This window comes from Ambystoma mexicanum, chromosome 4q, assembly GCF_040938575.1.
Source record: "Ambystoma mexicanum isolate Mex_15411 chromosome 4q, UKY_AmexF1_1, whole genome shotgun sequence".
Taxonomy (NCBI): domain Eukaryota; kingdom Metazoa; phylum Chordata; class Amphibia; order Caudata; family Ambystomatidae; genus Ambystoma; species Ambystoma mexicanum.
Window position 1 is genome coordinate 91,903,027 of NC_090928.1, and position 16,503 is coordinate 91,919,529.

General features: G+C 48.2%; 1 protein-coding gene across 6 annotated transcripts in view; it reads right to left on the reverse strand.

The window, feature by feature from the left end:
- Window positions 1–16,503, reverse strand: part of RIN2 (Ras and Rab interactor 2) — a 1,069,632-nt gene that overhangs the window by 83,987 nt on the left and 969,142 nt on the right. For all 6 annotated transcript variants that reach the window (XM_069607527.1, XM_069607524.1, XM_069607525.1 and 3 more), the window contains one exon: window positions 13,708–14,814. In XM_069607527.1, the coding sequence (XP_069463628.1) occupies window positions 13,708–14,814 (1,107 nt within the window). The remainder of the gene's footprint in view (window positions 1–13,707; window positions 14,815–16,503) is intronic.

Sequence of the window (16,503 nt, forward strand, 5' to 3'; positions counted from 1 at the left end):
AAGGAGCCAGTGGCAAAGGAGCGGTTGAAGAACTCAGCCAAGGAGGGAGCGAGGGTGGTAGTATTGTCCTTGATAGTTCTATAGGAGCAGGGAAGCACCTGTTTGGAGGAGACCTTCATAGAGCAAACATCTTGGTGACCTCATCAGGTGCAATGGGTGAGAAGGAGGAGAGTAGAAGGGAGGGAGAGAGGGGGGCCAATGGAGGCCTGAGAGCAGGTGGAATAGGGAGTGAGGAGTTGAGTGAGGACGGATGCCCTGCATTTTTGTTGAGAAGCGGGAGGCCAAGGCCGTGCAGATGGCCTGTGAAGGGAGAGGAGCACTGGAGACTGCACTAGGATTGGCCAATTCCATACAGAGTTTGAAAGGAGATGACAAATGTCAGAAGAATGTCTGACAGCAGAGCAAGAGTGAAGGGTAACTAGGTGAAGCTGGTGGCCCCCTATAAACGTTTTCCGACGAGGGGTACAGGAACAGGGTACCGCCATCAGCGGAGTGAGGAAAGGGGGTGGAGTTCAGAGGAGTGGCAGGAGAAGGGAGAAAGTTGGAGAGACAGAAGGTATCAGTCAAGAAGGAGGAGGTTGGGCAGGGAGCGCTTGGCCACGATAGTGCCATTCAGGTAGACATACATTGATGATTCACCTGGATGATGAGAAGTGTGCCAAGAGCACTGCCCACCCGGTTCCACCCTTAATGGGTGAGGAAGAAAAGGGGGAAAGGACGGAAACCAGATGGGGAGTCTATAGGTCAGGAGAGGGAACCACATAGATAATATCAGTGATAGTCTGCCTGGAGGAAGCATGGACGTAAGTGTCGGCAATGGGCAGACCAGGGATAGAGACAAGGGAAGCCTTCTTAAATGTTTATCTTCCAAGCTTCGAAAGATAGGGGAGACAGATGATAGAGAAGCAATTGGAATACATGGGGGAGATGGAGAACAGCATGTGGAGGGGATGAACGAAGATGGCCAGGGGATGGAGAGAGACAGAGACTTCACAATGCACAAACAAATCTCCAGGAGGCCTAGCAGCCAAGCAGGAACAGATGAAGCAGGTGCTTTTAAACAAGAAATTAAATGAGGGCAGCAGAGTAAAAAATACCCAGTTTTGATGTTCACACGTACACAGGGAGTGCCAGAGAAAGGCAACACATCTTTGAATACCCCCAGATATGGAATTTCAAGAAAGCAGGAAAAGAAAAACCCTGTGCAGTAAATATGTTTTTTTATTGATTTATTTAATATGTATTAGAGGGGCCAAAATTTGAATGTCCAACTGCCAGGAAAAAGCAGGCAGTTTTAGTTGTTATATGATTATATTGTTATATAATTCTGCAATAAGCCTATTGCCCAAGACGATTGCTATTAAGGACCCAAAGCTATCCATATTGCTTGCTATTTGTGGCCACTCATCTGAACGAGGGCAGTTTCTTTGACAAGCATATGGGCGGTTTCGTCTTTGCAAGCCTGCATGCTATCAGCTGGGTGGGAAGGGCACAGGGTAAACTGGCTATGCAACCTTGTTGATGGAAAAATGGCTGTGGAGATCCAATGCACCACTTCTACCAAAGGACTGGCAGTCAGTTTCAAGACACATAATCATACCATGTTTAGATACAGCCCTCCAAACCCCTACTTTTTGCTGTGTAGTAAGAGGTGCTCCTATTATTACCCAACTAAAGGCTACTGATTTGATTGGCCTGGAAGGTTTAAAGGGATCAGTAGGATGTGCTTGGACTCAAATCTCTGTATCTGTGGCACAGAGACCTTTACAGCGGGAGCTTAACTCGCGTAGCTCTCAAGCTTGGCCAACCAGCTCTTGATCCACACAGACCCCTGACAGAATTAAATCGGCAAAGTACATACATATTTCTCATATGGCTTAGATGGAAATATGGTGTAACCAAATTATGGAATTTTTTGGAATCAGTAAATTCCTTCTCTTCCTACATAAGTAGAATATGTTCCCGCTCAACACTTTCACCCCATCTCCCGTCCCCCGGCCGGCAATTACTTTGCTATGATTATGAAACTGTCAATTGGTGCCCTTATTTCTAATAAGTACTACCTTTCCAAATGTAATATTTGGTTACTATCTTGCTGTTGCTATCGTACAGATAGATAGTGCATCAACTGATGGGAAGGCATGCATCCCTGCGCATTTCTATTTCTAATGCTACACCAAAAGAATGCCGGGTATGGCACGGGCCAGCTGGCCGGCAACAATGGTAAACACTACATATACAATTCTGTGCCTCTATGCCTGCACCCAGGAAATAGTCTCTTGTGGTCTGGAATTTACACCGCAGCAGTCACCTGAACAGAGAAAAGAAAGGCTCGTGTTTCTTGAATCAATCATGACATAAACATTTACTCTGAAGGGAGTTCTTATGCAACATGATGGGCCCTTTTGATGTAAATTGTGAGTAATGAGGGTCACTTTTGTGCCATAACATGATTATAGATTTCTAGCGGCAACCAGCGTTAAAATCGGCGTTCTGGCTTTTGTTATATTCAATCCTAACTATGAACTTCGAGGAAATGGTCGCACTGTACTTTTTGATGGTTAAATTAAAAACAGCCGGCTTTTCCCATGCGGCCGGCTTCCTTTCAAGTGGGAGATGAAAGAGTTGAAGGAGGGGAAGCTGCACTGCAGACACTCTGTCCTTGTACTTCTTCGCTCAGGAGGAGCCAGGATGTGGGTTGACAATATTTGCTCCACTGCACGCTTACATCAGCAGCAACTGAGCTCCCTGCTCTTCTGAGGGTTGTTCCCAGGCTCCAACAACGTGTCCAGCTGCCTGGCCCAAAAACCAAGCAGCTGAAAATACCTCTCCTGCATAGAGCACCGTGACTATATATATACCCTCTCGGGAGCGGACAGGCTTTCGGCAGCTGAAGCAAAAGATGCCAACAGTTAGCTAAGCACAGTTCTCAACTGGTCTCTTCAGGGCAGAGTCGCCACATTAATATGAAACATTTGCCATCGAGCATTGTTCATCTAGTGCCCAGGGCAACGGTTATAGGTCAAATGTTTGAAAACAAAAGGCTCGAATGCCTTTTTTTCGACAGTAAAAGAACCGAAAAAAAGGGTTGATTTTTAAAAAAATTTTTTTATGGGGGTTCCCTCCCAACCCCCGTTTTCCTTTTATAAAAAAGTTTTTTATACATGCTAGACTAAAAAAATATATAAATAAATAAATGTAAAAAAATGTCGATCTTTTTTTCGGTCCTTTTACTGTCGATCAAAGGTCATTCGATCCTTTTGATTCGGACATTTGACCAGACACCCAGGGGGGCAACACAACGAGGGAGACTGGGGATGGATTTCTCTCCGGTCTTGTCAAGTGCACAAGCTCAATTTCCACTCTACACATGACAACAAGAGATTCACAGTTACGTTGTGCGACGACACAGTGCTAAGTACCGATGCAAAGTCACAGATACCTGCAGAAAAAGACGTGTGGATGATCACGACCCAAAACATAATAGCAATGACACATATGGCAGTATGCTGACGCCCGAAGCACGGCACAAATTCACACCAACATATAGGTTCTGTTTACTTTGGAGTGGTTCCAAACAGACCCATAACCGAGATGTCAGTATCACTGCATTGATGACATTCATTTTCAAAATCAATTGATCCGATGATGTCTCCTTTGGAGGAAATGAAAACCATTCAATGGTCTGGAGTAGCACCTTATAAGTGTGCTATATCAATGCCCCTGGATATGGGACCACGGACAAAGGACACACCGTGCTCTTGTGATCCTTTTCAAATTATAGAAATGTTCAAATGATACTAGATGCATTTTATCACTTAACAGCCAGACTATTGCAACTTCCACGATTTTATAGTTCAATAGGATCATCCAAGATGAGAAAGGAGTTTGAAAAGGATCGTGTGAAAGAGGAATGGGCAGAGAAAAAGTACTACAACAAGAAAACCAACAGCACCCGACTCTAGCTTGGAGCTCTGGTTGTATACGAATTGTACAAATGACAATTGTTCGAATAACAATTGAGCTTCTACACAATTGACTGAATTTAAACGGTCAATTAGGATATATATGCGGGGGGAAACCCCCTGCATCCCCCCACCCCTGCATCCCCCCACCTAAACCAACCCCCACCCCAACCCCCCACCCAATCCCCTTATATTATTATGACCCCAACCCAACCCATTATATATATATAAAAATGACCATATGGTCAATTGTGCAGAAGGTCAATTCGGACCCCTGTTATTCGAACAATTGTATCATTCGAACAATTGTAAACAAACAATTCGGGTAATACCGGAGCTCTCACCCTCGTTAGGAGAAACATCTCTTAATCCCTCATGTCAGTGGCCCAGAATACTCATAGTATCTCTGGTCATGCTTGAGTAGGTAATTCAGGCCTGCTTTTAACTTTGCATTCTAGGACTTGTAATCCTGGTATATCATGGAGAAAGCAAAACCAGTGCCAGATTGCAATGGAGTCATGGATTTGTGCCATGGGGTAACACTAGAGCTCTGTGGGCAACAGAGCATGGTCAGGGTCCTTAACTGAGCACTTAAAAGGAGGCCACCTCTTATGCCCACTATAGCAGGGCTAGTACCACTCTAATAAGAGCTACTGTCCTTAGCCTTTGAGAATCCTGCCTGCTGAGGAGATCCTGAACTGTGCCAGTGCATCAAAGCATAGCCCATCAAAGGTGCAGCAGCTGCTGTTCGTTCTGGGAGATCCTTATAGGTGCCTAACGGGAGATGGACATCAGGCGAGAGGGGCCAGTAGAGGTGGGATCATGTGCACATGCTCACCTGACCATCTCTTGGAAATCAAAGTTGTGTTTTTTAAATTTATTTATAGAACAGTGTCAGAACAGATGCTCAAAACACTTTCACAAATCTGGGTCGTCAAGTCACCAAAGGCTTGGGTCATCTTGTGCTTCTTTCAAATAGTCATGAAAAAACATGCCCTTTAACTTCCCCCGAATACTTCAAATAATTTAAAGTACGTTTTGCAAAATATGTGTGTAGTTGTATATCAGTGCTTTCTGTATTTTTGAAAAAATGGTCATAGGTGCACCCAGGTAAAATAGCTCCTGGATGTCAGGACCTCGCCCATTTAGTGAGCAGGAGCTACTTCTGGAGAACAAGGTGCCAGTAGTACGCATAGTGGGGTGCAAAAAATCTGACTTTAGCATGACATTCTAGAACACAGTTTTTGAAAAAATAAATTTTGAGGTCTCACAATGTAGTGAAGTCCAAATGAAGGGCAGAGTAGCTCAATTCTTAAAAGATGGCAGAGTAAAAAATAGAGTGAATGGATGGGTATAGTAGGGAGGAAAACTCAATGTGGGGCATAACTACAGTGGGACACATCCTAGGAATAAAGCCATAGTCATATAATGTCTATGAACAAAATCACAGCGGGGGATGGGGCGATTAACCAGAGGAACACAGAGTCAGAATATGATCACTGTGGGGAGCATAAATTCAGTGGGACACAACCAAGGACTATACTCACAGGGTGGGGTACAAATGCAGCGGGGCACAATTTACAGTACAACTTCAGTGAGACAACCCCTAAGAGCAAAACCACAGCGGGCTAGAAAGATGCAGTCGGAAACTGTTTGGGAGTAAACTCAGAGCGGGACAACCTCAGGGAGTGTAAATCAAGTGGGACAAAGCGTAGGGATAAAATCACAGTCCAACAATACCTACAAGAAAAATAATAGTGGGGAGCGCAACTACAGTGGGACGCAACCTAGGAATACGATCCAAATGGAAGCCGTAAACGTAGTAGAACATAAACCAGGTTTAAAATCACAGCCACATAACACTTACAAGCACAATCACAATTTCAACTGGAAAAATGCAGCAAAACACTGCCTAGGGACAAAATCACAATGGGGAGTAAACACTAGACACAACCTATGAATACAATCCTAATGCAACACACTTGGCACCAGAAATGAAGTGGAAAACAGTTTAGGGATACAATCACTGTAGGGAGCATAAATGCACAGTCAGACACAACATATATATCGTCCCGGGAGGATAGCTCAGCGGCAACGTGCTCGCCTTGGAAACAAGACGTCACGAAGCACCACACGTTCAATCCCCGGTTCCGCGCTAAGAAACCTCCGGGTATTAAGCGCGCTATAAATAAGCAACTAAGAGACATATTCCGTAACAGCGCCTTGATGCCCGCGGGCTGTGTGAGTGCTTTAAAAAATGCAAATAAATAAAATAAAAAATATATATATAAATACATTCAAAGTAGGGGAGCATAAATGCAGTGGGACAGAATCGAGGAGTAAAGTCACAGCGAAGAGCGCAGATGCAGTGGGGCACAGCCTAGGGATGAAAATGAAAGTGAGGATCATAAACAAAGTGAGTGTCAACCTAGAATAAATTCAGAGTGAGACACTGACAAAACGCTTAATCAAAAAGTACAGTGTGGAGTGTATATGCAGTGGGACACAATTGAGCAGTAAAATCGTAATGGAGGCATTAAATGTGGTGGGGCACATGCTACAAGTACAACCACACTGGGCAGACCTACGTGCAGCTGGACAAAACCTGGGAATACATTCAAAGTGGGACATCAGCTAGGAGCAAAATCACAGTGGGGAGCATACATGACGGTTGACACAGCCTATGAACAAAGTCTCAGTGAGGACATATAATCAGTGGGACACAATGTTGGAATGAAGTCAAAGTGGCGGAATAAATGCAGCGGACAATACCTACAAATAAAGTCAAAGTAGGAAACAAATTTAGGATAAAATCACAGAGTGTTTCCACATAGGAGGAACCTCACGGCAGGGAGCATAGGTGCAGTGGGAGACAGCCTAGGGGTAAAATCACAGTGGGGAGCATAAATGCACTAGGACACCACCTAGGAAGAAAATCACAGTGCAGGTATAGAGTGAGGCAAAGCCCAGAATTCAGAATCACAGTTGCATGAGGGACACGTGGGAGCAGAGCTCAGCTGGGAAACCTTTGAGTTAACAGAAGTAGGGAGTTTTAACACAGCGGTACACATCTGGGGTCAATTACCGTTTGAATAAAAAGGAGCAAAGTACAGAACTGTGAAGGCCCTCACCTGGATGATGGGCAATTTACAGTCAGCCCAAGCAGGGGTGGTCATTGGTGATAGGACGAACATGTGCCATCCTTTGCCTCTACTCGTCGCTGGCAAGGCTGCTCTGAGAAACCTCATGCTGTTGCCAAGGATATTACGTCACTTGACTCACTGGACCAATCAGTCGGCTGTGAGCATACTTTGGATCCAGAGAGCAGGGTTGAACTCCACCCAAACTGTGAGATGAATGGCCTAAAGCGAGTCAAGTGGCCTCCAGCAGAGACTGCCCCAGGGTAAATGATAAAGGCGGGAGCAGGTCGCCTCTCACGGCCTGGTCTCCTGTGTGTTTCCAGTCGGGCCCAGGTTTCAGTAGGGTAGGCCTTGTGGACTATGAGCATCTTTGTATCCTGAGAGTGCATTGTGGAAGAGTACAAGTCCCCCCAAGAGGAGAGTAACTTCAACACCCTTCTACAAAGATGGTGCCACAATAACTAGGTTCTGTCAGAACCTGAGTGTTGCATCAGCAAGCTAAATCCATTTAATGAGTTGGAGATATCTGGACCGTAAAACAACTTTTCAGGCACTATCCATACCATAAGAACTACTCATAACAGCTCCTACCGCACAATTGCCACTCTGGTGTGTGAACCCTGAAGCGTGTCACCCTGTGGCTGAACGTGACAACCCTTACCTCCGATAAACTCCGAAAAGTAATAGGACCCGTGAGTTCCATCAGTCGCCACGTCAACCACTAGCCTGTCTGCCTCTATAACCAAAGCCTCCATCATAAGCATATGTCCAATCTGTCTGAACAGCATTAACTTTCACTGGCACAGCCTAAAGCTCCGCCTAACCACCCTACCAATCAGCACAACGTGTGGTCCACTGCTTTTCAAGCATTGTGAAAGATGTCACCTACTAGCTCTTGAAATATACTGAAAATAATACATCCCCCGAGTTGCGGATCAGAAACTGTCACGTGGCACCTGGAAATACTGCACGCCTATCAGACAGCGGAAATGCATGCTATCTGATGCGGACAATTCCCTCAGTAGCACTCAACATGACTGATTGAAAGTTATCTGGATCTTATTCTTAATGTAACTTTAATTGAGGATGTAATTTATTTCTTTTACTGGATACGAACACATTTTGATGGGAAATGGAGGAAACAAATTGATAAATCTAACATCATTTTTGTCAGACTAAGTGGTGCAGTTCTGAGATTTTCACTCTTTTGGTAACAATCCAATTGCCTCAGCCGTAAAGGTTTACCCAACGCAAGCAATTTCATCTGCATGTTACGGTGCTGATATATGGGGTCATTCCGGCGTCGGTAAACTGTACATTATGGAGAACAATTTCCTAAAGAAACTTCTAGCAGTTCCTGAGAGCAATGCCAATGCCCTGACGCGTATGGAGTGGATTTAGATGTATTCCTGATGATTGCGTTTGTTTCAATGGATCCACAAGGTAACGGGCATTCTTAAGGAACAGTCGACCACAATGCTGGGCCCAAGAGGGCAAGGCTTGTGAAAATGAAATCAAACTCCCCAAAGTATATGAATCCCAACAATCTAAATGGAACATATTAAGCACACTAGTGTGCCCCTATGTTTTTTCTCATAATTGTGCCTTTCGGGTCCCATGATTAGATCTTTCCCATAGGTCTTTCAAATACACCAAAGGCCAGCCCATCCACAAAGTGACATGTTTACTTGTTGCTTTTCTTGCAGTCCCCATACCCTTCTCTTTGTATAGTGGTTACGCCAAAATACTTTATCTTCAAGTCCTCAAATTCATTATTTCAAAAGTAAATTTGAATACGTCAAAGTAAGCCAAATGTAGTAATGTAAAAACACAAGTTAAGTGGGCCAAGTGACCACCAGACCCCAATCTATACCTAGGGAATGTGTCAATATTTTAGGTGTGCACTCCTGTGCTTGGGCCATTCAAAAAGGTCTGGGGAATCACAAAACTTCACCAAAAGCAACCATATATATGCTACACTGCCTGCCTTTAAACTTCCACTGGGGACACTAGACCCTTACTTTGACAATAGACATCGATGGATATGTGCTACTGACAGCCATCCGAATAGCCCACACTAGCTTCTCGCATAGTGATACAAGTGGACGCCCACATGATCCATGCCACTCTCTAGCAAGCATGCAACACTCCAATAAAGGTGACCCTGCACTCGCTGGGTCCAGTTCCCCTTGAATCCTGACCGATCTTTACGACATCCAATACAGGTGGCCCCACACTCGCTGCGTCCAGTTCCCCTTGAATCCTGACCAATCTTTATGACAGCCAATACAGGTGACCCCACACTCGCTGGGTCCAGTTGCCCTTGAATCCTGACCAATCTTTATGATAGCCAATACAGGTGACCCTGCACTCGCTGGGTCCAGTTGCCCTTGAAACCTGACCAATCTTTACGACAGCCAATACAGGTGACCCCGCACTCGCTGGGTCCAGTTGCCCTTGAATCCTGACCAATCTTTACGACAGCCAATACAGGTGACCCCGCACTCGCTGGGTCCAGTTCCCCTTGAATCCTGACCAATCTTTACGACAGCCAATACAGGTGACCCCACACTTGCTGGGCACAGTTCCCCTTGAATCCTGACCAATCTTTACGACAGCCAATACAGGTGACCCCGCACTTGCTGGGTCCAGTTCCCCTTGAATCCTGACCAATCTTTACGACAGCCTGTTAGTTTGCAAGGCAATCCACCAGCCTTGCTATTCAGCTGTCTGTCTGTGAGGGTAAACTTGTGGGGTACTCCCACTGCATATCTGCAAAATGGCGATTCTGACGGCCTTCTCAAAAGGTCTTTACTATCTTGCATACAGCACCACAACGTGCCGCATGACGAGGCAACCACTTGCAATGCATGTACAGACATCAAACCCTGTCCTCAGTTTGTGCCATGTTGAAGTAACGCCGGGGGCGGTGAGGGGTCGCGGGGGGGGGGATACGTGGAAGTCCAGAGCTGACCGAAGCCCGACACTGTCCTAACACAAAGTCCTTGTGAAATGCCAAAGTTCCATATTTATCGGCACATGGAATTGGTTAGATGTGGGACTTTCTGCCGGATCGGAGTGCAATGGTGGGTTCTTTTGACTAGCAGCCATCTCTACATTATCAAGCTGCTTGCTGCAAGTAGGCCCCGCCAAAGACCCAGAGCCGGTGAGGTCGCAGCGGCCGCCATGTTTGTCCAAGATAACGACACTGACTCAACACGCGCTGCCCTTGACAATAAAAAGGGTCTGATTTCCTCGACTGATCACTTTCTGCCACCCCTATGCTGGTTTCCCTGGATCGAGTCTTTGTGCGGGTGCATCAGTGACGTTGCCCTGCACATTGTTCCCCCACTTTTCCTGTGGTCTCTGAGTCCCTCACTGGCACTGCATTTACAAAAGGATTGCATGTGAAGCCTCTTTACTTTGCCCCTACATCCCCCGATGGGCAGAGAGCCAAAAATAGGTTCTTAAATGTCATACCAGCTACCACACCACGGACAGTCTGTTGAAATAGTGCATCGCGAAGACAGATTCCCGGGGTCTTGCTTGTGAGGAACAGCGGAAGTCAGTGGAGCCAGCCTTGGGCATCAAGTTTCCCTAAGGCAGTAGCAGTGTCCCCAATCGCAGCGTGTTACACTCCCCCACACGCCCCCAAACAATATTACAAAGGAAACGTAGGACCAACGTCAACTTTAAAAGCACTTAAGGCCTTTTGCAATTGCTTAGACTGTCTCCAAAGATCACTCGACAATGGACAATGAGGCAATGTTCTCTAGATAACAAGGCAACAAATCATTCGACCCTCTCTTTTCGTGCCCTTGCCTTGTACGGCTCGGAGCGCTCCAGAGCTGGCACTGCTGTTATTGAAATATACACAGTGGCAGCTTTTGGTGCGGGTGGGGTGGGGGTATTAGTTAATAGGGCGACAGCGGTTGACTGGGGGTACACTAGGCACCAAGGGAGAGGCACCCCCCCCCGCTCTGGCTCCGTCACTGAATCCACATATCATAATAACACATAGTCCACCGCCCTCTCTTTCTATGTGGAAGGGCCGATAACGGTATCTTGACTGAGTCAGGTCGTGGAAATATGCTCGACAGCGTGTTCAGGACCCGTCCCTCGGGCGTATCAGAATTCCAACGGGGTTTTTCCTTTCAAACTGTTTCTCGGAGTGTGGTTATCGCCATAGTAACCATCGTTTATTGTACGGGCGGGGGGCACTGCACATACTTGAGGCATTACCAATCACCCGTGCCAGTGTCCACGCAGAGGGGCTCTCAAATGCGCATGCGCGGATGCACTGGCGAACTCATCTCGTAAGCAAAGAAAGCCCGGCTTTTGTCTTCAGGAACTTTTTCCAGAGTTTTGTGAGAGGCAGCAATAGACACGCAGCGATAGAGAGAGGGGCGAGAGGAAGAGAGGGAGGTGGGTGAGAAGGAGACCGAAAAAGAGAACGTGGAAGAGAGGAAGCGACGTAAAGAGAAAAAGAAGAAACAGAGTGAAAGAGGGAGCTGGGAGAGTGAAAGAGAGAAGGAGAGGGGCGGCGAGAGATAAAGAGAAAGAGTGACAGAGAGTGGCAGAGAAAGAGCGACGTTTGGGAAGAGAGCAGCAAAAAAGCAGTGGCTTAATACAAAAAGAAAAGGGCCCAGGCGCCTTGCAATATGGGATGATGGGTTCCTAAGCTCCCTGCCACCCACCCATATATGTAGAGGCCGAGGTTCTGTGGGGGGGGGGGGAAGGGGTTGGGGTGAGGCTTCATTGCTGGGACTGCAGGGATGGCTGGTATGCCCCGGCAAAGAAGGCACCAGTGTGCCATCGAGCATGTCAGAGGAAAAAGCACTTTCTCCACGTAAACAAGTGTCTTTCTTTCGTTTCCCAGGGAGAAACAGTACATCCGAAAGAACGCAAATACATTCCCAAACCGTCCGGGTCCAGGCTGGAAAAAGCCCAGCAAAAGGAGTGATCAGTATGCACAGAGGACCGCAGCAAGGTATCGGGATATCTTTTCAGAATAGGGGTCCTCCACAAGACTGGTAAAGGGGCCGGGTGTAAACAGAGGCATGCTGTCGGCCCGTTGCTGCAAAGAGACAACTCTTGCACGCTGGGAGCTCCTGCGGGAGCCATTTTCATTCACGTGATGCCTACTTTCTAAATCTGACTTCTAGGAACTGGTTTTCCAATAAGTGGCCCGCGCAAAAGTGTACATCTGTGCACAGGGGACATGTCCCTGGAATTCTTGGGCGAGCTGTGCTTAAGCGGTGGAGCAGCCCCCTACAAATGCCTCTAGGGCCCCGCCCACAACATTAAGCAGCGTAGAAAGTCACTACAGGCGAAAAAAAACAGCATAACAAAAGCCCTCCCACTCGTCCAAAACAACACAGCTGAAGAAAAGTTAACCATCTCATACCCCGAGTCGCGCCAACTGTGTTTCCTCAGCAGTGTGCCCTGTTCCCATCACTCAGTAAGCAGGACATTGCTTCGTTTTTCTAGATGGGTTTTTAAGAGGATGTTGTCACTTGATATTTGTTCAGGCAAAACGACTCCCTTACACTTTAAAAATGAAATGCCCTATTTCAGCGGAGTTCAGCTAAGGAACATGGTGGGTGCATGCAGTGGGGAGAGATAGAGGAGGGATGCTGCGGACAAAGGATGGGAGGAAGGCTGGGCTGTACCTCCTAGACGGCCTAACTCTGCGCCAGTGATGTGATGCATGCCTTTCCCCGCCACACGTACGTGTTGTTGATGACCTTACAATGTTTTATTTCCTAGTGAAAACTAATTGTGCCTAATGCACAGTTCGAGGTTGGGCATGCAGAGCAGGGGTGTTGCTAGGTCTTGAAAAGACCTGGGGCTACACTGATGGCGGAACTGTCAGGACTGGGGGATAGCTGGCCTTTTGGTTGTAGCTCCTGAGATTCTATCCGGGGCTACAACCAAATGACCAGGGGTTACCTGGTCCCTTACCCCCCCCTAGCAACGCCTCTGATGCAGAGTAAAGATAACAAAGGGTAGAGCTGGAGACCATGGACGTTATACGTGGCCACGAGTAGGCAGAGAAATGGGAGTGCAGTGTGTACCCTGCCACCCTGATCTGCTGTGCAATTCTATGGTTGATGACAGCAAAGCATGTATTGTGCAGGCACCACCCACCCTCATACTATCGACTGGGTTTTAGCAGGCATTATTTATTTATTTATTCTCTTCTTTGGGCTTTCAACTACATCAGCCAAGGGAGCCGTTCGGTCTCGCTTCACTTTTTTTCTTTTCAATGGCAAATGCACATACAATTAAAACATTCAAACTGCAACAGGTTATCTACGATAAACACTGCCACCATTCTGGGCATTTCAAATTCTGTGATTACTGATGATTGTATTTATTGTCTGTACCCTTCCTCCCCACTCAATGCTCCCATTAATTTCATCCTACACTGTTGGCTCTCTAGTCAATTACTCATCACCCTAAACCCAAGCAAGGCACCAAGTCTTAGGACTGCTTCGACCACTCCTCTGTACAGTGTTTCCATTCGAGATGCTAGCCCTGTTACACCGATAAACAACAACCCAAGCCCGGAAGAAGACATGGAAATGGACTGTGCTCACCTATCTGGTCCTCCGGGATCAGGGACTCGATGGGAGGGTCCAGCTCGGAGCTCTGTGACAGGTAGTTCTTCACCTGGGTCATGAACTGGCGGACGGTCTGCAGCATGTCGCTGGCGGACACGTGACACTCCCTGTTCTCCTGCAAGAAGCTGATGTAGTCCTGCACCAGGGACCCGAAGTAGGTGCGCTTGTCGCGCGACATCTCAGCAATCCTCTTCACCATCTTCTTCTCCGGGGTCATCAGGGAGCTGAAGACGCCGCTCATCTTGCGCAGCTGGGTCTTGACCATCTTGGGGAACCCGAAGGAGCCGTTCCTCTTCTTCCGGGGCTTCAGGGGCGGCGCCATGCTCTCCTGGTCGCTCTCGAAGCTGTCGCCATCGTAGTCGTAGAAAGGGATGGTCCGGTCCATATCCAGGGAGTCGGAGGAAGACGTGGAAATGCTCAGGTCGCTCAGCCGCTGCACGTCCATCTGCGCCTCTGGCTGGGGGTGCTCCGGGAATGCCGGGGGGCTGCTGGCCATCTTTGCAGGGGGTTCTAGCGGCTCCCTCGCAGTCTGGGGTCGCAGGGTTGCGGCTGGGCAGGCCAAGGGCTCCGAGGAGGTCCTGTCTGCGAGGTCCCACTCGATGAAGACGGACTGCTTCTTTCGACGAGGCGGGGGGATGGGTGTTGGTTTCTTGGCGGGGGGGTCGCAGTGGCTGCTGCTGTGCTGCTGGTGGCTCACTATTTCTGGCATGGCCGCTGTCTCCCTCTGTACAGCCCTGCACAGCTGCGGGCTCGTGAGCGCACCAGTCAGCGAGGGCGGAGGGGGTCTCGGAGGAGGTGAGCGAGGCCTGCCGCTGCCGCCGCCTCCGTGCACCTCTGAAGCCCGCCTGGCCTGCCTCTTCAGGCTCCCCCCGCTGTCCTGATGGTGCACTTGCAAGAAGAGCGGATTAATGAAACACAGGGCTCCGTTGCTTTGGCTGCACTCCAGCTCCGAGGGCGTCCTGGTCCGGATAGAAGGCACTCCATTTATATGCGGCGCATGACGCGGGCCCCTGCTTACCAAGTCCGAGGGGAGAGGCTTGGGAGGTGGAGGCGGTTTGTTGTGCACTGGAGACTGCCAAAAACCTGAAAACCAAGCCAAAGAGAACAGGAAACGTTAAGGTAACAGACCACAAGTGTCTAAAGCACATTCCTTCGCCGCGGCGAGAGGTAAACGCACACAATGGGCTGTTTCTCACCATGCGGCCCATCATCCCAACACAATCCTCCTCACACCAAGCAGCACGAGGCATGCAGCGTAGCACAACCACCTGGCAATGTCCTATTCTGTCCTAGGAGGACAGGCTGCCACAGAGTTCTGAAAAGTGTGCGGCATGTGGTGTTCTCTTGCCCAGAGAGGGACAGCCGCTCTCCGGCTGCTGCTTTGGCCGGGAGAGTGCCGAGGCCAGTGTGCGCACCCTGCGTGGAGGGTACCCGGCGTGAGCCTTTCGGAGGACCCGCCCAGCAGCGGGGCGCCCGCGGAGGAATGCACGCGGCCAAGCCAAGTTCATCATCTGCTAATGTTTTGCCTCTAGAAGGCGGCCCTGGGCGCAGCTGTGGACGTGCGGTCACAGCCTTACACAACACGGGGATTGTACGCGCGCAGCATAAATCTAAAAGTGGCGCTGAGCGCACTTCGGGAGCCTGACAAAAAGCGGCGAATTGGGCAATCACTCTGCTTAGAGCTTTAGTTTTTCAGGAAACGGGAGCAGAGCCCCTTGCTTCATCTTTTTTTGTCTTTTGGCTCGAGCCGCCTCTGTCATCAGACACGGGCCTTAGATCTGACCCCCCTGACCCCTCCTTGACAGAAGTGTCCCTTTACCACAGACTGATGGGCAAAGTGACGCACTTTCATCTGGCACATGGGTAAACCCAGAACCATCGCTTGCAGGGAAGAACAACTGGACACTGTATTCGTCCATCTCCCAAGTCCCCTGAGTTTAAAAAATGAGCTAAGAGCAGGTGCTACAAATGTTTTAACACTTTTTCCCAAGCTACATGGCCTGTTGCTGATTTTTGGAGGCGGGAAAGGCGGAAACGTACTCCTGTCCCGTGCCCCCACTGCGCCACCGCTGAACCTGCAATAACCAGACAGATTCTATAGGAATGCATTGGGCCTGCTGTCTGCCACTCATAAAAGGCAGGCAGTGTAAACTTAATTTGGACTGCCAAGTGCAAAATAAATGCTGAAAGGCGACTGCGCCTGAATTTTACACCGATTTTTGCACTTCATGGTGCAAACGATTAAAATTGCAGGGAGGGGACGTGTTTTCATGTAAGTACACATGTATGTGGTCCCCTCTGTCAATTCAGGCAAAAAATATAAAATGAGCTCCTAGGAGACTAATTTTGTGAACTCCTTGGCATTTTGGACATTTGCACTGCAAAGTGCAAACAATGTGTTAGCCCATTGTGCAAAGGGTGCCAATGACTCCCACAAGTTACAATTTCAGGAGGCCTTTGCAATGGATTCTGAAAAGAGGCAGTTTCCACAGACACCCATTGCTCTTTACGCCAGCATCAGGCTAACACATCACGATGTGATTTTTGTAGGTGGAGTCGGAATGCAAGGCAGGGAAGGTGTACGACTCCAGCCCCCCAGCTCCACAGGCAAAGGTTTAAGAACGAGTAATACTTTTATGCCGGATCTTGCCTTCACACTTTCCTCTTTGGTGACTTGGAAATTGAGGCCCATTGTGTCCTATCACATAAAGTGCACTCATGACAGGAAGATATCGCTACTCACATTCTTTGCATGAATCCCAAGCGGCCCCA